General features: G+C 40.9%; 1 protein-coding gene and 2 long non-coding RNA genes across 7 annotated transcripts in view; 2 read left to right on the top strand and 1 right to left on the bottom strand.

The window, feature by feature from the left end:
* The window catches only part of GRB10 (growth factor receptor bound protein 10), a 149,735-nt gene that overhangs the window by 101,597 nt on the left and 22,914 nt on the right, over positions 1-25,224 (bottom strand). For 4 of the 5 annotated variants that reach the window (XR_008746241.1, XM_055798305.1, XM_055798302.1 and 1 more), the window contains exon 2: positions 8,925-9,022. Coding sequence is in view for 4 of the 5 variants with exons in the window: in XM_055798305.1 (XP_055654280.1) it covers positions 8,925-8,975 (51 nt within the window). In the remaining variant the exon portion in view is untranslated. Of the gene's footprint in view, positions 1-8,924; positions 9,023-18,329; positions 18,429-25,224 lie in introns of those variants that run through there. The other variant, XM_055798303.1, reaches the window with a different exon arrangement.
* LOC114011576 (uncharacterized) lies at positions 2,379-4,673 on the top strand. The gene is made up of 3 exons (XR_003553522.2): positions 2,379-2,564; positions 2,668-2,980; positions 3,706-4,673. It is a non-coding gene; the product is annotated as an uncharacterized LOC114011576 (long non-coding RNA).
* LOC129783998 (uncharacterized) lies at positions 4,695-20,042 on the top strand. The gene is made up of 3 exons (XR_008746242.1): positions 4,695-6,708; positions 15,762-15,838; positions 18,609-20,042. It is a non-coding gene; the product is annotated as an uncharacterized LOC129783998 (long non-coding RNA).

The raw sequence follows: 25,224 nt of genomic DNA, 5'->3' as shown, positions 1-25,224 counted from the left end.
ACTATGCTGGCTGTTCCAAAGAACAAGTCATACCTGACATTTCAGCTCACAATTTTATACCATTTCTATTAAGGTTCTTCTCCCTGAAGAAACCAAAACACACAGATCATGGATCATTGTGCTTAGCTTTTGATGTCTTCATACTGTTGCACATGCTAGGTTCTTCAAACATACAGTTAAAATTTTATTGGACAATCTTAAAGGGATTTTAGAGTATCTAATTATTTCCCCTTGAAAACAAGCAATCTGCCTCAGATACAGCTGAAGACTGTAGAAAAGTTAACTGCAAACTTGAGAAGGATCTACTGCAACAGTATAAAATCAACCAAAAATACTTCTTTGCCTCCACTGAGGTATCAATTTTACAAAAACTCTTGTGAGCTGAAATAATGGTCTGTCACTCTCCTACATTAATAGCCTCAAGAACTTCTGCAAGAAAGGTGCCAACACCACTTTGTCAGAAACCCCCTCCTGAACTATGTAGAAGTATTCAGTATTCTGGGGAACTTGCCAGCATGACAGTATTTACTGTATGACTAATATGCATTAATGAAGCACAAATGGACAACTATTTACTTGTGCTAATAACCAAAGTGCTTTATTAGAGCTAAGGCCTCTAGCATGAAGGATTGCCAGGTTCCCCCACTTGCCAAAATTATGTCAAAAAATGGAGCCAGCATGTAAGACATCAAGAGCTACAGCCAGTGCGTAGTAGAGTCTTAAGTCATTGTTTAACATTCAGTTTGCAAAGAACAAGCATGCTCCAAAACCACTGGCTGTTTCCGAGGGCTTGTCTTTTCATTGTACAGGCCAGAATTTCAAATATGCACACTAGTCTTACCAGTACACAAGCCAAGGCTATCTTAAAACAGCAGTAAAGCCTGAAAGCTTTGCTGGGCATTTGTGTCCTACCTTTGATTGCTTGTTGTTCTTTCAAAACCAGAAAGAAAAACACTGTATCTTAATGCCTCAGATTAAAATATCAATACTATCTAGAATAAAAGGCCATTAAAACCAATAATCTGGCCCTTTCTACATGAAGGATTCCTGAAAGCTGATCAATTTGGTATAATTCCACCCTGAAAAAGCAAAGCAAATCCTTCAAGAACAAAGTCCTTGTCCCATACCACACTCTCCATCTTACATCTCCACAAAGGGAATGCACCTGCGATGCTAGGAATGACAGATACACCTGAAAAGTGGCACAATTTTGTGGGAACCTAGGGAGAAGTTTTCGGATATTTTTTTTTTTTTTTGTATCATTGTATCAGAAACTGAAAGAAAAATTCTTAAGAGGATGCAAAAGAAGCAGTGAAGGTCCTTTTCAGTCATAGCTAGTACTTGGTGGACAAGGCCAGGTTCAATGGGGCTTTCAGCAACCTGGTTTAGCGGAAGATGTCCCTGCCCACAGCAGTGGGGTTGGAGCTAGATGAGCGTTAAGGTTCCTTCCAACCCAAACCCTTCTATGGTTCTATCCCCAACTTTACAAAGTGCCTCACTGCTGAAGCTATGGTGAGTTTAGGCTATCCATTCCTGTTTGAATAAGCAGCTGCAGTTCAGGACTCAGCTGCAGCATTACACCTAGATGGTCTGCAAACATATAAACAAAATGACCCCTACCATGAGACATCACGCTAACAATAAAGTTTGAAAACTGTACCCACAGTTTACTTCTAGAAACAGAAAAATTCTCCTCACAGAGCTGATTACACTTAAACAACTTCATGCAGAATCACAGGATTTTGGTTGTGGTGTGGTTGTTTGGGTTCCTCCCCCCCTCTTTTTTTTTTTTTTTTTAAAAAAAGAAGATATCATCAGTGCTTATGAAATACTGTCCGCCCTTTGATCAAACAGTCTCCCTCTAGACTGTGTAACGCAAGAAAATCTACTGGGCACTTCTACCAAGGTCTGCATCTGGATGTAGTTCTTGGAAATACTTAAGTATAAAACAACATTACATCTCTGGCCTTTTCCAAGGATAGAAAAGGCCTGTCCTGAGCCAACTGGCATGGACAGCAACACCAAGAATTATCTCAGCCACAGCACTTTCTTGAAAAGTGACAGCTCTAAACGTACAGGAATCCTATCTAAACAAAACTTCTCCAGTTTTTATTATTTACTCATATGTAGAGCACAGAACATCTGTAGGAGGAAGGTTCATGAAACACACACATACCCCAAACTATCAATAATATAATTCCAGTTGACTATAACAAAGCAAATTTGAAAAAAAACAACCCACAAGAACCTTGCACTCTCTTATATTTCAAGTTTCTGTTCTCTTATATTTACACAGACATCTGAAGTATGAAGCTGTCTTAGGACTGGTACATCAACTTCTCTTAAGCGAGAGCTGTTACTAACGTGAAAACACTTAGACTGGTAGTTCTCCAAAATAACCAGTTGGTAAACAGCTTGTTAAATATTTACTCATTTGGAAAAGATCCCATTCATAAGAAAAAAAAATATACAGGATTTAGCTTGGTGCTATAGTCTGCTGAACTGATTTCTACCATTACTTCAAAATGGTCTCATGAAGTTTCGTGAGAAAACACCAGAATATGGTCTGTTTTTATCAACGTGGGTGGTTTTACAATCTGGAAGTGGCATTTTAATGTTGCACACAAGTCAGAACCTGAAGAGATCTGCTGCTTTTGATTTTCACAGGATCGCTGAATGACTGAGGTTGGAAGGCACCTCTGGAAGTCACCTAGTCCACCCTCCTGCTCAAACAGGACCACGTACAGCTAGTTGCCTAGCACAGTGTCCAGACTGCACTGGAGTATCTCCAAGGATGAAGATTCCACCACTTCTCTGGGCAACCTGTGTCAGCGCTCACCGTGAGGGTGACAGAGTGGAAGTGTTGCCTCTTGTTCAGAGGGAACCTCCTGTGTTGCAGTTTGTGCCTGCTGCCTCTGGTCCTGCCACTGGGCACCACTGAAAAGAGCCTGGATCTGTCCTCTTTGCACCCTCCCTTCAGGTACTTCTATACATTCATAAGATTCCCCTTCAGCTTTGTTTTAAATAAAACTGTAAACTGTAGATTTAAACATGTATGAAAAACAGAGCTAAATCAAGAGACAAATTTATGAGACTGCTTGTATATAATGACATAGTAAGATTAAAAGATAGGTTCAAGAATTGAGCATGAAACCATTAATTGGAAGATGCAAAATTAAACTTCTTTAAATTTCCTCACTTGATTTGAAATACATATATTGTTTCCTCAATGGTAGCAGTAAATGGTATGGTTGACCATTAGGGTGCTTCGAGTCTTTTTTTTCCCTTATGGGTTACAAAATCTTATAATTGAAAAATGTGGACCTAGCCCCTTGAAATGTCTTGCTTGCATTCACCTTCAAAAACACTTCATGTTTTGCCAGTGAACTTGTGTGTGAATTAGAATACAAAAGTAGAAATGCAAACAGTAAAGTACAAACTTTCAGTTGGAATTGTAGAAAGGTAAACTGGTACAGCAAAAAAGACAATTGATGGGTATTTCTTGTAAGAAGGGAAACTAATCAATTGTATAAAAGCTTAGTGTGAGATACAAATTTCTTTGACATTTTGCTTCATATACAATATTCTGATGATATGTAACAGTGAGGGCAAGTGCACTCCCAATGGCCTCTTAAAGAGGTAAGCACCACACTTCTACTTCAATGCTGGTGAAAATAACTGCTTTTGGTACAATTTTTTAAACAGATTTTTCCCAAGAAAAAGAGAGGGAGGCTAGAAATCCAGATCCAGTTGCTCTTCAACAAGAACTACCAAGCAGCATCAACTCTATCTGTAAAAAACATTTGCAGTCTGCACTCAGGGAGACAGATTTCATAACTTCATATTGGAGGCAACATGACTTGCAAAAATATTCACTAATGTTCTCACTGCTTTGTACTTCATGTCTGCTGCAGTCCGTCAACCCTCTACACCACATACATGTAAACTGTTAAAACAAGAGCATCATCAACAAAATATCTGTTGACTGACACCATATTTCACAAATCTGATGACTTTCTGCATTGGCAGTAGCAACATTTCAGCTTCATTTCTTCGTACAATATGTAGAAGAATGACGCAATGCAATAATGCCTCTGGTGCTTTTTCACTCAGCTGTGCTCAAGGACTGAAAGCTTGCTTTCACACTCTGGTCCTTCCATATTGCTCCGTTACAATGAAGAACTCCAAACTCTGGGCCAAATCCTACACAAGCAGTATCCTTGTGCATTTAAACCTACTGAGAATAAATCATACTGCCATTTATTTTGATTCTTAAAAATCATGTATTGGGATTCTGTGTGGCAAGGTTTGGGTAGCGGGAGGCTGCAGACATGGCTTCTGTGAGAAGATGCCAGTTTCCCCCACATCCAAGAGACACAGTGCCGGCCAGCTCTAGGACAGACCCACCACTGGCCATGGCCATCAGTCGTAGCACTTTTCTGATAACATTTAAGAAGGGGGAAAAAACCCCCACACAACTGCATCGGAGAGAGAAGTAAGACTATTTGAGAGCAACAGCCCTGCAGACAGACACCCAGGTCAGTGCAGAAGGAGGGCAGGAGGTGCTCCAGGCACTAGAACAGAGATTCCCCTGCAGCCTGGGGTGAAGACCGTGGTGAGGGAGACTGTCACTCCTGAGCCCATGGAGGTCCATGGTGGAGCAGATATCCACCTGCAGCCCATGGAAGGCTCCACACTGGAGCAGGTGAATGTCTGAAGGACACTGTGACCCCCTGGGAAGCCTACACTGGAGCAGGCTCCTGGCAGGACCTGTGGACTGAGGAGCCCACGCTGGAGCAGGTTTCCTGTTAGGACTTGTGACCCTGCAGGGGACCCATGCTGGAGCAGCTTGTGAAGAACTGCAGCCCGTGGGAAGGACTCACACTGAGAAGTTCATTGGGGACTGTCTCCCATGGGAGGGACCCCACGCTGGAGCAGGGGAAGAGTGTGAGGACCCTCCCCCTGAGGAGGATGGAGCAGCAGAGACAGCGTGTGATGGACTGACCACAGCTCCATTCCCTGTCCCCCTGCGCTGCTGGGGTAAGGAGGTGGAGAAATCAGGAGTGAAGTTGAGCCTGGGAAGAAGGGAGGGGTGGGGGGAAGGTCTCTTAAGATTTATTTTTATTTCTCATTACCCTACTTTGATTTGATCAGTCATAAACTAATTTCCCCAAGTCATGTCTGTTTTGCCCATGATGGCAATTGGTAATCTCCCGGTCCTTATCTCAACCCAGGAGCCTTTCCTTATATTTTCCCTCCCCTGTCCAGCTGAGGAGGTGAGCAACAGTGGCTTCAGTGAGCATCTGGCATCCCAGCCAGGGTCAAGATCTCTATAGCCTTGACAAAGAACTGTCAATAGCTAAGTGAATGAAGGTTTTCAAACAGTGTCAGGCAGAAAATGAGGGCTGAAACATAGGCCCTTCCCACACAGGTTTTCAGTCTACTTGGACAGAAATTCTGCAATTTGTTTTTTTCATGCTGTGTTTTTTTAGGGCAAAAGACATTTTATTCACCCAAACATGGACAGCAGCATGTATACCTATATTAACACTGAATATAACAGACTTATCTCTGCCACTTGGGAATTGAACAAAGTCACATGGCAGGCATCCAGATGTCACAGGGATGAGGACTACAGTATACTCCAAGGTAACTCTGCATTAAGAGATATAAGCATTTTTTTTTCCCTGCCAAAACAGAAACTCTCCCTAACCACCCAATCAAAGCAAACAACCCTTGAAAGTATAAAAAGTCAGTCTCCCAAAAACCTACATTCACCAAGATGAAGCACCTTAGGAAAACAAACATAACCTCAGTATACCACGGACTTGGATCAGGCTACCTCCAAAGGTGTCTTCTAATTTACTGTATCATTTTACGGAAAACAAGGATGCCATACGAAAACCTGGAGAATCTGTGCCTAGCTGTTCTTCCAGCTGAAGGCAAAAAACCATGGGACCCTTGTAGTAACAGCAGTACGTCATCTTCAGATCCACAAATCTGACATCATTAAAGGAAGCTTTTATTATAGTAGCTAGCCTCTAACTCATTAATTCTTAGGTATTTACTTCCCTACTCCTGAAGTGCACAATGCTTCTGAAGTATGATGTGCAGTATTCTGCTCTCATCTCATCAAGAGGATTGTTGCAATCCTGAAATCCACAGCTCTGTACACACAGAAGAAAACAATTTCTATTTTCTCCCTGTTTCGTGACCAAGTGCTTTTAGTGCATTTTATGCCAAGTTAGATGAGTATGATGTGAACATGTCCTTTCACTAGTAAGAATTCAGCTCTCTGAAAACAAACTCTATTAATTATTAAAGTCATGTCTGTATCTTGGTTATAAGAAAATAAATGGAAGGCAGAAAATAGAAGATGAAGAGAACACTCCCGCATGCCCAGAATTTTATATTCAGAAACTGAGAAAAAAACCCATTACTTATGTCAGTGAGACTTTCACAATTCATGCATCAAAGGGTTAAAGAACTAAAACTTCCCCAAGAGTTCAAATCACTGCGCATAAATATTGTTGTGACTACAGATTGCAAAAGAACGGAAACACAGTAAATCATCCCATTTTTTCTGAGAAATTCTGGGACTATGTTCTGAATTTCCAGGAACAGAAGACAAACACTGCCAATTCTCACTGCCGGATTTTTATTGAAGAGTTTGAGAATTTGGAAAGGGCTCCTGAAAGCCACTAAAAGGTAGTATCAATTTTTTTCCACAAAGCTAGAGATTGTTTCTGGGAGAATACACTCAGTGTAACTGGCTTATGTGCTAACTTCAGAGAAAGTTAAAAAAAAAAGGGGGGGGGGGGGGGGGGGGGCACAAAAAAAAAAAAAAGCTCTTAAGACCCAAAACCTTCTGAAAGCAGCAAATGTGCCAAACAAAGAGCCCAGTAAGAAAGTCAGAGATCTATACTTGCCTGTCTCCCCAAAAACACAAAAAGGAAAGGTAGAGTGGTTGGCAGCAAGGCACCCTAAAGGATATTCTGTAGCGTGTATTCACTTATCCACTTTTGCTGTCTGCTTTGAACATAATCCCAGTCTCCAACACATCAATTTATTCTAAACACTGAAGTTACAGCATTAAGGTCCCAACCCTGGGGACTCTGGAGGAATGTTCTCTATAGCCTTCCATTCATATTAGTGTCAGAAAGTGTACTGAAAAAATAGAATACGTCTTCACACTCTAATCTAGAGCATATTTAGTTTAACCTTCTTTCAGCCCTTTACCAACACAATACTGGCACTGTAGCCAAATTTGAAAGACAAGCTGATGAAAGCTTCTAAGTCAGATTTAGTAGGGGTGGAAAAACAGATGTTCAGGGTTTTTTTTAATGTGAACTTCACTTCTGACAGAAGGCACAGTAGTTGTGAATGGGCTTCCAAAGCTAGTCTTTAAACCAGTTACAAGCACTCAGGATAGTTAACACACAGTAAGCTACAACGAAAAATAACCAAGATGGTGGGAAAGTGACTCCCTGTTAAGTCACCCATGTTGCTTTAACACTTCTAGTCTGTTGACTACAGGTTTTGGAAGAGCAAGGGGAAGTACCACAGAAAATTCACGTTCTTACTGCCTATGAACCACTAAAGACACTATTTTCATGAAAAAGTTTGACATCCAGTGAAGAAATTGCAGCTCAAAAATGACTGCCTACAATCTCAAGTTTCTTTTACATAGCTTTCCACTCCCCCAGCTTTGCATCATGACTCAGATGATGCTCTAAATAAATTGGAAGCATAATTTCACAGTGCATCAAAATTACGAAGTCCAGGCACATCTATTCACATATTCTTTTAAAATCATAGATCCAAGTATAGTAACAGATTTTCAGGACACCCGGTTTCTCAAAGTCCATTCTATTTTTATAGCTGCAAAAGCAGTTATAAAGGAACTGTTATGTTTTTCCTGTTATCAGGAAAAGCATTCAGGTACATTCAACTGACAGCCCAGCATATACTAACATTAGTCTTTTAACTCATTTGAAGTTTCCTGTTGGTGAAAAAATCCTAAGTTGTCATGTTATAAAACAGATGTATAAATCCTATAAACGTTTGCTGGGGATCTTGTTGTTGGTTTTGTTTGGTCTTCTGCTTGTCTTTCAGATAAGTAGCATGACTGTAGTAATCACTACCAGTAATGTTTCTCTTGGGAAAAAGAGAAAAAGATTTCAATGTCACATGATACTCTGTTTAATTATTTGTGTGGGCAGGGCCCAAAATCATAGCTGAATCCCGAGAGTGGTAAGCATACTACAAACAAGAGAAAAAACAGCAAAAAACAGGCCATCCCTGAAACAACAAATTTGCAGTTCCATAAAAAAATAAAAAGCATATATTATGCCTACCACAGCTGTGTGGGGAAAAAAAAAAAAAAAAAAGAAATTCTAAGTGCATTTTTGCCTAGCACCTTTGAATTGAGCTAAGGGTTGGGTTTTTTTAATATATTCTTTGTAATATGCCATATTGGCTGCTTAGCTACAGCCTAACAACTTGACAAACATAGGATCTAACCAAGTATAAGAAATCTGCCTTTGTTCCTATAAATATAGCATTCAGCAAACATTGATAATTTTTGGTGCAAGACATTTCAATGGCATCACAGCTTGCGCCCTGCCCCCCCCCCCCCGCTTTTTTTTTTTTTTTAAGAAAAGGTGCATTCTCCCAAATATGAACTGGCTATTTTGAGGACAATATCAAGTCTTAATCAGTATATAATAGCGACCCAATTTTTTCAGCGGCAGGTCTTGAATACAGGATGGTAGCCGAGGCTCTGTTCCCAAACATTAGCAAAACCCAGAGAATTGCCAGACAGCTATTAGCAGTTTGATGAAAAGTTTGAATGCACAGTCAATCATGGGCACACAGCAATATGATGCTACAAGCTGACAGGAACATGCAGTTTCGTAACTTACTATCCGATAAGGAAGATGTAAAAAGGAGTCTGGGCAGCCAGCTAAAGCCATTTGTTCCTTCAAATTTTCTTCAAATTACATCTACTGCTTCACAGGACCTGTGGAGTACAAACAAACTGTCAGAAACCATACTGAAGACATTTCATCAATTTATTATTGAAAACAGTTGGAGGGGGAAGACAGAGAAGAACAAGAGGAGGTGACAAGGATTTGTATCAGTTTCGAGTAGCAAATCTGCACATTTGCTGTCTGTAGCCTAGAAAACACATTCAACCTGATATTTCATTCAAAACCCCAACTCTCAGGCTGGATGGCCCCTTCTTTATTTCCACAGTCCAGGTAAAAAAGAAAGCATCTCTTCACACCTGGACTCTTACCATTTGAAGATTGGCTCTCACCAACTGAGGCTATGTTTTCAACTGAGGAAAGCAAACACTGAAATCTGGGAGTTAATTAAGTTGACAACCATTTGTCAGAGAATCATTTGGGTTCGAAAAGATGCATAATATCATAGAGATCATTATGCAGCATTAGCTTTCAATGCTAGTTACACAGCAACTTTTTCCCTTTACCCTTTCACGCCTGTCTTTTCTCTCGTGGCTTTATTTTCACCCAATGTATCAAATAGGGCACCCCATGCAAATCTGCATTTACATGTCTTGCATCTCCTCTTCCGAGTGATTATTAGCAGCAACTTTGCAAAGCAAGTGGTGTTTCTTTTAAGCATCGCTTCTGCGATCAGGCAGAGCATGAAAAGGAATCTACTGCAAGCGTATTTAGAGCTGCGTATAACTAAAGAACTAAAAATTACAAAAGGCAGCATTCAGCCAACGTCAAGAAAGTGATTTTAAATGCTGCTTCCTAACAAAAGAATCAAACCTAAACAAAAACACACACACACATATATATATATATAAATATGAAGCACTATTTCCTGGGACCAGCATTTCTCCCAACCAATGGCATACTACAGGGATATCACCAACTAAATAAGACAAATGATGCCCCCTCCAAGCAGATTAAAAAAAAAAAAAAAAAAAAAGGTGACTGAGTACAGAGCAGACTGCAAAGCAGAGCCAGAACTTTTACTCCTACCACAAGCGAGCTCCTGTCTTGTTCAATGTTAATTATCAATTATGTATTCTAAACAAAAGCCAGAGTTTTAAACAGGCTACCCACTGCTCTCTAGTAGGCATGAACTGTCACCAAATCAAAGCTCCCGCAAGATTTATGGAACAGTTAAGTCATGGACAAGGGTGAAAGACATCTTGGAAAAACTGCTCCCAGAGGAGCTGCAGCCTATGGTCTGCATAAACGTGCACTCATTGAGGAAGCTTTATTTTATCTAGTTCCAGGATAAGTTTGGCTGAGGTACTGTAGATAGCCTCCTCCTCTATCAGAAAGGCATGCGAACTCCTGGGAGCTTCTTTCCAGGAAGGAGTTAACTGGGCTCCTGCAGTTTTCCTGAGGTAGCATCTTTCTGGGATCAATTCATATAGCCAATTACTTTGGGAGGAAACTGGTTTTGGCAATAGCAAATTTGAAAATCTAGTTAACCCAATACGCATAAATCAAGTTGTTTATTCTAGATACTTTTTTTTCCACAGCATTTACTTAAGTTTAAAACCAAAATCTTACAACATTCACATGGGGGGTGGGGGAAGACCACTTCAAACATCTGAGACTGTGGGCATGATACCCAACTTGTACTGTTAGTCTTTAAACATATATACAGTGGTCTACAGCCATCTAACTCCCACTTCACACCTAAAAATCTGCAGTCAGATTTTAAGACAGATCTGAAGATTTCAAGATTTCATTTGCAGGGCAAGGTCTGCACCATCCACCCAGTTTGTCCTAGGAGAATTAAGCACAGATTTATGGAAACCTCTTTTATCTTGGCTGAGGGGGGGGAGGGGGGGCTTCTCTCTTTAGGGAGTACAGTATAGAAGTTCTGAAGTTGGTACAATGCATCAGGAACAAAGAGAACCGTATTAGCAGCACGTAAACCCACCAAGATTAAAGAAAGTTTAGGTAAAGGGAAAAGAGCCTTAGATTGCAACAGTTTTATGTTTATTACCGCTTTAGTATTTTAGAGAAGAGGAAAAGGTACAACCGCTGTGAATTTAACCGCAGGTTATTTAGGACTGAATATCAAAATACTGGTCTTTCTCTCTACATTTCAGCAAAAAGCACCGATTCACTTATAGTAAGATAGATTAAATATGTCCCTAAACAATACCAGACCAATTTGTCTACTCTAGGGCGTGCTGCAGTTTACGTACAGCCCCATTACACCAGTGGAAGATCGTAAATTACCTCAAACAACAGTTGGAGTCAAGACTGCATAATTTATCAAGACCCATTTGCTTCACTGCTACATTCTTGAGTATTCATCTGTTAACACCGCAGAAACAGAGGAAAGCAATAATCTCTAGATGATATCATTCCTGGTCAGTCACACATTAACACTGATTTAAGATCGCATCTCTTTTGTCTGTCTAAAAGTAGTTTATCAAAGTAGTCCTAACCCAGGAATACAAAAGGCCTTTGCTCACCTTTAAGATCTAAGGCCTCGTTGTAGCACATCGAGTAATAAATTTTATAGGGACAGAACTACGTGTTCAGCAGATAAAAATTAGGATTTAAAAAGTAAATAATCAACTTTTTCTTTTAAACATGATCTTTAGCATGTCACTTCCCTTCAGAGACCGTAACTGCACACAGCCTTACATGTTCCTTCCATGCAAATACCTCTTCCCAATTTGTGCTGTGTAAGTGCCAAGTACCGCCCTTTTCCTAAAACACCTTGAGACAGGGGAGGGAAACTCCAAAGGACAGTAACTAGAAAACAAGCTAGGTAGTCAGTCACTGTTAACAAAACTCAGGACATTGTGGTGAGAACAACTGCTGTGCAGCATCGAGCCAGGCAGCCTGTGCATATTCAAAACCAAGTGACTTCATGTGCTTTTATTGGCTTAAAAGGTCTTCCTTGGATAGAGTCGCTGGAAGACAGTCACAATAAACCAAGTTTCAAGGGTCTTAAGACTAGTTTTTGATATGATATTCTCTAGCCTAAAGAACAGTCCATTGTGAGGCATAGCTTCGACAGCTAGGCCTCAAAAGTGTTTAGATGATGTGAGCTGGTTTAACGAAGATTGATATTCATTCCCACATGGAACACGTTGCGGGTACGCACCCTGGAGATTACTGCTGCTCTGAATGAGTTGGTTTAGTCACAATCAAATTACCTACCTAACCAGTAGATTACGTTATCTATTAACTGCAAATTAAGCCTGTCACCAGGTATGCTTTTCGATTTATCACTTGCTCTCTGCATATTCGCAGCAGAGGAAATGGTATCTCACCCAGCACTCTGGAAGCACACACAGCCTACGCACCTACAGATACTGCAGTAGGAAGATGGCAGGGGTATGGTCACTCTGCCAATTCAGGAAGTTTTCCAGGTTCTACATGTGCCATCTGTCAAAGTCTTTAAATTCAAGAGAAAAATAATTTTTCAAACGCTATCGCTTGCAGATTAGTTAGGAACAGGAGGAGGAGAAAAAAAAATAAAATATTTTAACCTGGCAGAGTTGCAAGACGAGCTCCAGAGCTCTTGAAAACTGGGAGTTATGCTCTTTTATGAAAGGTAACTTAGATTTGTTGAATACTATTATCTTTCAAGTCCTGGGTGTTTCACTATTTTACTTCTGTAATGTTCTGCTTTCTGTAACTGAACTACTGTGGAAGGGGGAGGGGAAAAAAGCTCCAATACAGTCTTACATTTTCATCTACCTGAGGATCTTTCTCCAAGACCTCAGATTTAACATACAGGTTAAAAATCTTTCCCTTACTTTTATGTATCTTTTACTCTCAGGCATTCAGCGTCACCACTTCATTTCTCCCCACACTACAGCATGAGGCTTAGCAGACCAAATCTAGATTTCTATAAAAAATCAGAACAAAGTCTTGAAACAGCTGAGTTCATACAATATTATTCTGCAAGTCACCTTCAGAAGACTGTCTGGGTCAACTCCGCTGGACTTACAATTTAACATCTTGAAGAGCCAGGGAAAAAAAAAAAGACCCTGTCTTGTCGGTCCACACAAAGAGCAAGTTGCAAGATCCCAGCTTTCCACCTACCTGGCTCCAGGCTCCTAGATGCTATGAATTAGTAGAGAAAGTGTTCTGTTTTCTTCTGCAGACCTATATATCTATCTCACTAAAGCATGGTTTCAAGATAAAGTAGTTAAATGGATGCATCTAGTAATCCTCTACACCAACACAGGTCATAAGGACACATACACTTATATACTGTCTTACTAGTCTACTCCTATTGCCATAGTTACAATGGAAATAGGATTTGGATACAAATAGCAGAAGGCATGTCAAGTGAATTTTCTGCAGTTGAAAGACCTGACAGCTAACTGTCCCCACCTGTGTTTAAACTGCATGACTCAGATGTGCTTTGCCATGCAAGGACAAGACCCACACAACTTCTCACAAGAAGGAATCCTGGCTGCATGGGCTGGAAAGAAAGTGCCACCAGATCACCTAGCTAGCTGGACCAAGGAGACTAGATTCTAAAGCACCCTTTGCAGCACACACGTTTGCCACCAGACTCCACCACAGCTTTAGCAATCATTACATAGAAGGAATTCTAAAGCAATCTCCCCTCTTTTGGTGGTCATTTCAGGTAGACACCATGCCAGTTTACAAGGCTGAGGATGCCCTTGGTGATACAAGGTGATAATTTGGTCAGCAGGACTCAAAAGGTTCGTTAGTGTAGGCTGCCAAATGAATACAACCAAAAGACTGACTTCAAACCAATACTGGCAGCTTCCTGCACAAGAGAAAACACAGCATTCATTCCTCTGTTAGGCACTGATGAGGACTGGATTCATCATCACAAACCTCCTATTGTCCATTTCCCTATTTTACTCATTTCAAACACATGCTTGCCTCTCCAGCTCTGAATGCCCCTCCCCACATCCAAAGTCTCCAGCTTTGCCATGCTGAAAACTAGTACTTGGGCAACTTCCCTTCAAACAAGTTCTTTTGCCTCTAAAACACCTTCCCAAACACTCTAGAATGCCATCACTCTTCAACTGCAGGAGGTTCAATGACATGATCGTTGACATCCTGATGGCCTAATGAGATTAGCAGCAGGTAATATTTAAGAATACTTGATTTCCCAAGTTCTTCCCACATCCCTTGCACAAGCTGGTATGTGCGCTCACATTTTGATACACATATGTACCCAAAAGGCATTTGCAAGTCTCTGATATAGAGCAACTGCCTAACTAGAGTAATACTTCAAACATCTTTGAAAACAAAGCATTGTTCTAGTTAGAATTTCAAGTGAGTGTTGCGCACTAAAATGAAAAGCACTTTCAAAATATAAATCATCAATCAAAAGCACTTCAGTTACGTCCAAACACTCCCACGATTCCATACTAAAAAATCTGGTCTTATAAAAAAAGAGAATATAATTCTCTTTGCCATTCTTAATTGCAAAGCTGTTAGTCTAAATATTACACCTTGTAAAGGAAGCCATTTGCCATTGTAATTTTGCCAAAAAGTGAAGAATCTTGGCAACAGTAGTTCAGGCTTTTGAAAGCCAAAACAGATACATACTTCGGAAGAAGCACAGAAGAGCTGATGCCATCCCACTTCAATTCTTGCCAAATAAAATTAAATAAAATATATGCAGTTCAGCATTTTTTGGTTTCCTGAAGCTGCCTAAAATTCTGAAAAGGCCCTTCAATCAAGACTCATAGCCTGTGAATACACGTTCACCTCCCGACAGGGCAGCTTCACTGACAATAAGGATAAAGTTCTGGGAGAAAAATAGTTATTTTGCACCTGCCCCACTTAAGTAATGATTTTTTCCCCTTGTCCCTGAAGGAAGCATTCCACCTTAAGACACAAACCTACAATGAACTTTGGAAATATTTATGAAACTCTGCAGTTTCACTATCTCCCTTGATAACTGAAAATTCTCTTCTGCCTTATAATAGCTAAATCTGTAACTGAAGCAGGAACTTTGACAACTAAACCAACTGTACCCAAGTCTAAATAAAAGGTTAATTAGACAGAAACTACGTAGTATATAGTAGACAATCCCATCAGCAAGCCACATGCAGAAGCAGGGCAGGTCCACAGACACATGACTGCGATAAGAGACACATAGTAAGGCAGTCCAAGAACAACTTCAGCTGAAAATGCCATGACTCATGGTCTCTAATTTTATGTATACACTTCCTCACTATATTCATTGCTTCCAGAGAACCAAAAAATACTGCCACTGTCCTCTGTGTTATCATTCTCTTGCCTTCCCCCCCGATCTAGTCATATTTCTCATCATAAAGAGTCCAAGGTTTTGCAATCTTGAGAAGCAGTCTAAATAATTATTTCCTTCTGTTATTTTAGGCTTTCATTATCCAACCTGAAGAGTTAGAGTGAAGTTGTACAACAGTTAAGATTATTGAATAGCTTGTTACTGCCAAGAACAGGACAGACATCCCACTCTCTTCATCAGCTTCTGCTCTGCTTTCTTTCTCTACTTCCTCCCAGCAACTTCACGGCACTCCCTCCTTCTCACATAATTAATGTGTTAATTAACTCATTTTTGGTTTGATGGGTTAGTTTTCTGCTAAGGAAACAAGTGTAGTAAACTTAGGTCTGACAAGCAGCTCAGCTGGCACAATGTGAATGGGAGGAGAGCATGAGCAAGAGGGGAAGGGAACAGGATCACCCCTTCCAGTGGCAACAAACTACTACATTGGCCAAGGCAACCTGTGAACTTTCATTTTCTTTGTTTACCGCCATTAGGAGCTGGCAAACCTTTACTGCTGCATGTCCATGAGAATTACTGCTTTCCAGGCATCTCACAGAAGATAAATATTTGGGTAAGTCTCCAAACAAAATATAAAGTTGCATTTTCTAGAAGGCATTTGCTTTCCCCTTGTAGTACAGACTCAACTAAAATTCACTTTCATTAAATACTTACCAAAACATTGGTTTTTGCACCCAACAAACTAACAAGCCTTTATGTTTTCAACCTGCCACTGGTTTGAATGGTCCTTCCCCCTGCACTGGGCTGGGAATTGAAAGCCAATGGCTCTAAACTCTCAATCCAGAGACTAAACTACACACAAGACATTTTTCTATTTAACTCCTATACAAACAGAGCAAGTTCATCAGCCTCTGAACAATGCATTTTTGTTGAACAAAGTCAGATTGTTACAGATCCCGGCTGAAACCACAGCTTAATCTACAGGCCTATCCCTAAGCATTACTGGAAAGATGTACCCGACTCACTCAACTTCACTGAGGTGACAAGACAGCAGGATGCTCCCCACAGCTGGGACTTTTACAGCCTCCTGACAACAAAAGCTAGGAGAGCAAACAGTTGAACATATATACACAGGTGTGAGGGGGGGCTCTCAAATTCATACATTAGCAGTCTACAGCACCTATACTCTGTTCCCAGCTTCTGTTCCCTCATTTCTCTGCAATCATTGTGGAAGAAATTCTTCCAGAGCATGCAGAAGCCTTTGCTCCCCTTCTGAGAGATGCAAAAGGCAAAGACAGACATATATATATATATATAAAAGGAACTAAGATCAAAAGGTAATCTTTTATCGCATGACCCACTGATCAGTTTTTCAAGTCTGTTTCATCCAAATGACCCATCATTACAGTTATCCACTGCCTATTTCTCTTTGCTTGGATGCTTTGTACAAGGAAGTTTCCTGCTCAGTTAAGATTTTTGCAGGGGGTTCAGTAGAGCTTCTCACTGAACCTGCTGGTTTTTGTAACACAGTACTGGTTACAAAAGCACTGACCATAAGACTAACCTCAAAACTAAAACCCATGCTATACGCAAATATCTATCAATACCATCCAGAATCCTCCTTAGGGCTCTCCTGCCCTTCAAAGTTTTCAGGTGGGTTAAGATACTTTTCTTGGATTTAAAAAAAAAAAAAAAAAAAACCAAAAAGAAAAAAAAACCACCACATCATTGTGGACCAAGGACATTAGGTTTTTCATTTTGATGATTTACAGGGTTTAATACCAATAGTTAACACAGTGTCTAAGATTATCAAAAGCTTTTATTTAGACAGCAAGGTTCATGTTTTCAAAGCAAACCAATTGGCAAAGGCTTTTACAGTTACCTATAATTTATGTTGGTGAATAAGTACTAGTTTATTTACATTGTCTAATACCATATAAGTGGTTGAAGCTAGAAGGCAAGTTTAGACAATTCAAACAGCAGGCTACTCACTAAGGTGGTATCTTTTTGAGATACTGTAAGAGGTACACTTATGTGCACAGGTTATCCTCAATATACCTCTTGTTCACATACTTAGAACACTCAAAAGAAAGCTTTTCTGCTTAGCCTCTGAAAAAATTATGTGCTACGAGCAGAGATGCATTCCCCAATATCAACAGTACGTTAATTCACCCTCCAAAGAATTTTGCAGCGTATGTTCCCAAATACAGTTTATTCTGAAGAACTCAACTGTTCAAACAATTAAGACACCACAAATCGGCTGCAACGCAACAAAGGAGTAAGTAAGAGTTGTACACAGTCAAAATAAACAAGCAAACCCATTTTACCTCTCATGCACAGCAAGGTAGGAGTTACCACAGTATAGCTGGTAAGCAGAAACTCATTACAGCCGTAAGTAACTCAACCATGTAAGTGAGCCCCAGACTACATCAACACCAAGCAAGCCTGTGACAGCAAACAGTGCTTCTAACTGCAAAGAGGGCAAGGAGGGAACTCCAACAAATACTGTGTTGCTCTCGAGACAAACAGAAAATCTTGTCTATTCAAAAGGGATATGCAAAGGGATGTGCAAGAAGTGCAGAAGATAATCCAAAGAAACCTAAAGCAATACACACACCCTTAACTGACTGGGACAAAAATTGTGCCAGTCCAGCCCAGAGTACACAGTTTAGAGGCTGTAATCATTCATTCCTGCGCAACGATGTACCAGCAACACCAAAGTACAGTCAATTGCAAAAAAAAAAAAAAAACAAAAAAACCAACAATTGCAGTTTTAAGATACTTATGTTGTAGATACCTCGTGCATTTTAAACACTGCCTTACTAAGAAATCAGAACAATCTCTTCTTAGAGCAAAGAGACCACTCTGTAATCGCAGATGCATTTGCTGGTATTATGCAACATGCAAGCTCCAAATCCACGGGTGGCTTACAGTTAGCAGCAGGCAATCACTGCTGCAGCAGAACCTAACTGCCTTTCAGGACACAACTAGAATGTTACTGGTGCTCTATTCTTGAATACAGGCTAGGAATTTTTTAAAAAAAATTTTTAAAAAATCCTAAAAAAAGAAATAGGAAACGCTAAACTCTTAAAAGTCATTCTTACCCCTTTTTGCTTTTCAGCCCCTGAAAAACAGTTTCAAAGCTGACATCTCAAAATCAAGTACGCTGACCTACTTGCAAATATACCACCCTGGGACAAACAGGGCATAGCTTTTCCAACTAAGCATAAACAAAACAGAAAATAAACTTACAGGATAGGTTAATATTTTGTAGAAGGGTTAATGTGTTAATGTTCAATGGAAAGCTGAAGTCTGGCCAACTGATCACATGTCCCATGTGCATTAGTGTACATTTATTTATTGCTATTAACTTGCACCTGCAGAGAGAGGAAAAAACCAGCATATTCCTTCCTTTGATCCTGAAGGTCACGAGGTGACTGAAATCCCAGCTTAATGAAGACTCTGGTGATGTTGCAAGTGTCACAGCTTCCATCAACCCTTTCAAAACACAGCGTTGGAAAGCACAGGAAAGAAAACTGAAGTAATACCACCCAGGCTTCATAGACTATGTCAACTTAATTAGAATGGTATTTTGGCAGCACCCAAAGATTACATATCGAAGGCTGGGTAGCAGGCCAAATACTTCACTAGAATATTTTGCCAAGCCACCTACATTAAGAGCTACTTCCCTGTTCTTTCAGGGTGCCATAAAGGAAATCTGTTGTTTCAGGCCTTATAAGACTATTTAACAGAGGCATGAAACAGTGAACGTCACCAGTACTGAAGGTTAACTAGATATGTATTAAATGAGAAACATTCCTAGTTAACCTTCAGACTAGGGAGCTGCTGAAAGGGAACATTTGTTCTCAAAGGGTGTAGGCTCCAGATGTATCCAAAGTGGCTTCCCTACGTACGATGTATTTTAACCCACAAAACACCTGTACTCCAAAAGCCTGGAACCCACACACAGGTCTTATCTGCATTCTCCCACCCCCGAGGCTGTCCAACTGGTACTGGCAACAGTAGAAAGGAGGGAGAAGACAGCACTTAAGCGTCCCCACGCACAACACAGTTTTACAGCCCTGCGGTACATCACCCACAGAAACAAATCAACATCCAGGCTATGCACAGAGCTGACCACAACTCTGTTACAGGATACAAAGAAAGAAAATCACACACCCTGTGTGTGCAGGGTATAGGTGAAATGTATACCTCTGTACTGTCATGTCAGTCACTGAGGAAAAACAGGTATTCCTCACAGCAGTTCACCTCATTCCACGGCAGCTATCTAGAAGAGGTCAGAGAAAGCTGGGGTTTGGACTAGGTGGTCTCAAGAGGTGCCTTCCACTACACAATTCAGTGACGCGCACCACTGGAGCACCAGGTTCTCTTCATTGAATAAACACAGTGTTTAGAAAACTGGCTCTGATGCAGACATCCATGATCTAGAAGTACAAAACCAGCCAGACCAATCCCTCCACGCTGTACGGCACTGTAACTTCAAACCCTCAGCACCTCTGGACAAGACTGACGATCATGCCAGACCAGTCCCCCAGTATTACCAAGACTTTTAGCATCTGTACTGCAGAAGTCGATCATGACAAAGCTTCAGCTTCTCCCAGCAACTTTTCAGTCCTAATTTCACTGTGTGTGTGTACATATACATGTATTATACACATGCACTTACATATGCACATGTGAACTCAAAAAGCAGATAAAGAGCTTCTTTAGCAGCAGTACAGAATGCAAAAGAGAACTCCTTCAGCTGATATGTCAGAAGTCAGCGTTGTGAAGGCCCAACCTCAAAAAAAAAAAAATCTAGCTCTTCTCTTCCCTGAATTTCTTTTGCTGTTTGAGGCAGAGATTTTGCTCATTCCTTGCTCTTCTAAAAAGTTCTCCCCCTTCCAAAACACACTGCAATGTAATAAAACAGAAGATTTATCAAAAAAAGCAGCAGATAAGCTGTCTTGCAAAAGCCTCTCTGAATATCAGGAATTTGAAATTTCCAATTGCTACTGTTAACTGATGAAATAACAATTCCTAAGTTTTTGTTCCTTTGTATTTTGATCTATTAAAGAATTCACTCATCATTAATGCAATCAATTTGACAGACACATCAGAAAAGTCTCAATTTTCAGCCTCACTAATTGGCAGTACTGTTTTATTAAAACCCAGTTCTGCATGAAGAGATGGCTTCACACAACTGCCTGCTTTAAAGAGAAACCTCAGGCTTTCATGCTACTTTCTGTCATTGGAAAAGGGCAAGTATCTCCTTCACCTAAGGCTCTGATGCTTACAGATCTCAGCATTCCCTAGCTTGTAATATTCCTCCCCCTCCATCAAAAAGGCAGCAGTACCACAGAATTTGCCAACGTCTGATACTCCTCTTCATGGCATTATTTGTCTTAGTTTCCAAGCCACAGTGTAATTTACCTATCACATTTGTTTTCTGCAACATCTTTGCCTAAGCATCTTTTCTACTCCAATAACTCATGTAAGTCAATAGCCTAAAATAAGCAGCAGATTTTCATGAGGACGGTCTTATTTAAACAAGCAAGAACGCTTCATTATACAAAACCAAAAAGCTTCCTTCCAAAATAAGACAGAAGCATAAGTTCTGTGAAGCTGGATGCCTCCCAAGAGCCAGGTTTGAGAAGGTTACTCCACAGGGAAAAAGTGCTCTTCTCTCCGTGGCAGGGGAAGGCAGCAGTGGTTCCCAGAGAAGCTCCCAGTTGTAAACCTTGCCAGTGTTGTCTCCTGAACTACTGACACCTGTCATACTCTGCTCCTGATGAAGTACAACAACACGCTGCCCAACACAGCGCTCCGGTCAGTCTTGGTGGGACTACACAGAACAATGAAGCATAACACCACAGATATAATTTGTCCTGTGACAGCAAGCAGCAGCACTGGCCAGAAAAGATTTGGCAGCTAGAGCAAAGAAAACCGCTACCAATAGATGGGGAAGAAGAAATACTGAGCAAACCAAGGAACAACAAACCTGAACTTCTCTTATGGTCTGAGGGACAGAAAAGCATGGTTGTTTTCTACCAGACTTTGATGACAGAACCCTAACAGTCTTTTGATACAGACCTCTGTGCAGCAAGTTAAGCGTTTTAAGGTGTAATGCCTCAAGAGATATGTTTTTAAACACAAAAGCAAGCTCTGGAAAGAGCAGAATCACTTCACTTTTGCACCAAGCCAGAACACAAACCACTCCCTCTGTAGAGGCCACATGTACCAAGAAGGACTAGGCTCCAGCTCCAAGCGCTTGAGCGGCACTGAAGCTTTCATTCTCTGGAAGGAAGGTACAACACATCTGCAGAGCAAGTGATCAGCAAAGTTAAGAAATCGCCCTGTACAGTCAGACAAAATTAAGTAAATATGTGATTCCCACTTACTGGAAATCTTCTCCCTGGTATCCAGTAAGAGGATGCATGGGAATGGTTCAAAGCTGTGCCAGGGGAGGTTCAGACTAGACACTCAGAAACATTTCCTTTACTAAGAGGGTGGTCAAACACTGGAACAGGTTTCCTAAACAGGTGTTCGATGCCCCAAGTCTGTGTTTAAGTGTTTTAAGACAAGGCATTTGGACATGCCCTTAATACACTTTAACCTTTGGTCAGCCCTGAAGCGGTCAGGCACTTGGACTAGACAATCAGGTCCCTTCCAGCCAAAATATTCTATTCCATAGGAGAACATTCCTTTATACCAAAATGGCTTTATCTGAATGAATACTCCTAAAGTAAAGTTCAGGACATTCTTTTTAATTTGTAGATTTTTCCTGATATATTAGCAAAAGTAAGCACTGTAAGTCAGTTATTTCCAGTGCTGCCTCAATGCCTACTTCTAGAAACTTCTATCTCAGGACATACACTGGTGCTCTCTTACCATCAAATTTAAGAAGCTTATGGAAAAAAAAAATCAGTCAGATGAGACACAGTAAATTACCCCTCAACAACCCTGTTCTGTCTCAAAGCAAGACTAAAACGAGTTAAGAGTCAACAGCAGTTTAGGAAAACTGGTTTTATTTGACACTGAAACAGACTCAGAAGTTCAGGGGTCAACTCCCATGCCCGAAGTGAGGGGCTGACTACATCCTACAGCTGCCTCAGGAGCCACCTGACCACCACTGCCATGGCAAAGTCTACAGTGCCCCAAGTTTTATACAGGATTCCCACTTCTCATCCTGCAGCCTCAGCTTCAGCACACGGCTCTTGGCCAAACCACTACTTGCACTGACCGCTGGTCATTCACAGTGGTCGGCGAGGGACCGGTTAACAGTACGGATTTCACAAGCCCGCAATTACAAAATAGATTATGAGCAAGTACTCTGTTGGCAATTAGAGCTCCAGCTTTATTTTATTTATTCTAGTATAAGAGCAGATGCTGCAGTTATTCAAAGGTTTTCACAACCTTAATTGTTGACCTTCATTGTTGCTAATCTTTCCCATGAAGTGGAGACAGACAGACGCCACCCGTATTTGGTGGAGAAGATAGTGTCCTGTAGGGTATAAGTAATAAAAGACAGCATTGTCTGCCTTCTCCCTCCTCTGTGAAATACAAGGGTATTGGGATTAGCTGGCAGCATGGAAGAAGAAGAATGAACAAATGACTCAGCTGTTTTGGGGGGGGGGGTTTGGGGGTTTTTTTGGAGGATGCATCAACTACAGGTTTGCACCGTGACACCGACATTTCTCTCCCCTCTCCAGGAGCGGGTGAAGCTTCCAAGTGCCAGCTAAGGAAGTGCTGTATTTAGACTTCACGACGCCTGAAACAGCTGATACACAAAGCACCCTGTCCACCTCACTGAGCATCGCTTCGGCTGTAGTATTAAGAAGCGCAGTGTTGAGTTTCACAGGGCAATACTAGGTTTCATAAACAAGTTCTCAGGCTGGACGAGAAAGCAGCATTTCATTATGTGCTAGAAACACCGCAAAAGATACATGAGAGCTTCCCAGGTCTTTTCCTCTGCTAGTGGGAGGTTTGCTCAAGACTTCTTGCTCAGGCATGGAAATTCTGCATTCATCTTTTTGCTGCAGACTCTGAGACTAAGTTTTCTAACCAAGAAGTACATTCCTCTGACTTTGTTCTGCCAAGCGTACTTGAAGATGTTAACTTGGTGTCCCAGTAACTTGAGAACCGGCAACGCAGAGGAGGGACACTGAAGTTCAGAAATGAAACACAGGATATACTGATGCTGCAACAGGCACTCCCTATAACCTAAGGCAAAAGCCTCAGAAGTCATGACAGTGAAAATCAATTTCATGTTTATGGTTACCCTCAGATGCCCAGAGCAAACTTGGACATAAGGCTGAACCCAAGACCTCACTAGAATAGCATCTGCTACCAGTTCTACTGCAAAATACATGAAAAAGTTTTTCCTCTGTCTCAACTCAGCTGCAAACATCTTTAAGGTTTCTTGACAGGAAGAAAAGATAAGGACTGGTTTTGGTTTAGTTCCTTAAGAGATGTCATGTTTGTTCATTAAAAATAAATAAATAAATCAGTAAGCCAACTTACAAAGGTTCACCAGGCACCATACAAACTAAACAACTGCTGATATAGGATATTTTTAAGAGGAGCATTAGAAGACTGCAGTAAGTTGCTAGAATAGAACTAATTCAGCCAAGATTTCTGAAGAAAAATATTAAACTGCCAAGCCATTAATTGCTGTATATACCCTGTCACACCTAAATTGATTTGGATGTAGCATGAAAGATGCTAAGTTAGATCAGTTTTCAGAAGTGTGTTCAAGGTAAATGCAGGGAACTGAAAAATCAGGAAGTGACTTCTTTACTGAAAAACTAGTTAACAAGATAACAGACACAAATAATAAATAAGATGGCATGAGGAAGAGCTAGTACAGCTTTTGCAGAAGTTATGACTCAAACCTACCCACGGTTTATGATACTGTACAACCAAAGACACATTTGGACGTCATCCCTAACCAGACGCTCTTAAAAGGACCAGACCTGCTGTAATTTGCAGGAGTGGCTCCCCTCTTAACACCCAGCTGAAGGTTTAGAGGTAGGAAAACAGAGCATTTTTTCCATACAAGGAGTCTCAAGAATGACTACAGTGGTCCTTCTTTTCAACGTATCCATAAGCTCTCTGAAACGTGACAAACAGAGAGGTGACAGGAAGTTTGCTGGCAGTGTGACATGTTCAGTCAGAGCTGGAGCTTGACGCAAAGCACAGTGGAATGATCTCATGATCACGAGCAAATGGGCCACCAAAAGGGCAACGCTGATTTAATTTCCACAAACCCAAGCCAACGTGCAAGAAGAAAAATAATGCTGCCAGTGTGTACTGCTGAAGCAAGCGTCAGGAGTCTGAAGTCTTGTTTGGATGTATCGCCTTAGGGAGAACGAGAGGATGGCAAATAATAAAAACTGAAAACAATACTGTATTTCCTTGTGAGGTATCAAGAATTAAGGAATTGCCACAAGCAAAGCAGAATCATGACAACTCCTTTAAAGCCAGGGAACACCCACTTTTTGAAAACTGTGGGCTGTTACAACACTAAAAGGGTAACACAGCATTAGAAAGAGTACAGAGAAAAGGAATTCCTAAAGCAGAAACCAACAGGCCTAGATCATTCGGCATGGAGAAGAGAAAACTGAGGGGGAAGATGACAGACATCTGGACAGTTATGGAGGACACGCATGAAGTGCCCAGAGAATGACCATTCCCTCTCAAAAGAAAGGTGTAGGTAAAAGGTCTGAAGTGGATAGGAAACATGAAAATCATTTCCATGGGGTGACTGGACCTATCCATGTGTTAAAATAATAATTTAGGCTAAGCACTAGAGAAAGCTCGTCAAGGGACGGCTCAATGGAGACAGACACTCCAAAGAACTGCAGCACAGCTCACCATGAAGCAGAAGGGCCTAAAAGCAGCAGAAAATCTCTTTTCAGGCTTTCTACCCTAAGCAACTGCTACCGATGGCCCAGAGACACATAACACTGTTCTTGGTTAACCTGTGGTCTGATCCAC

Source organism: Falco peregrinus, chromosome 3 (genome assembly GCF_023634155.1).
Source record: "Falco peregrinus isolate bFalPer1 chromosome 3, bFalPer1.pri, whole genome shotgun sequence".
NCBI classification, from domain to species: Eukaryota; Metazoa; Chordata; class Aves; order Falconiformes; family Falconidae; genus Falco; species Falco peregrinus.
The sequence above is the reverse complement of the archived record's forward strand: the minus strand, read 5'-3'. Positions and strand labels throughout refer to the sequence as shown.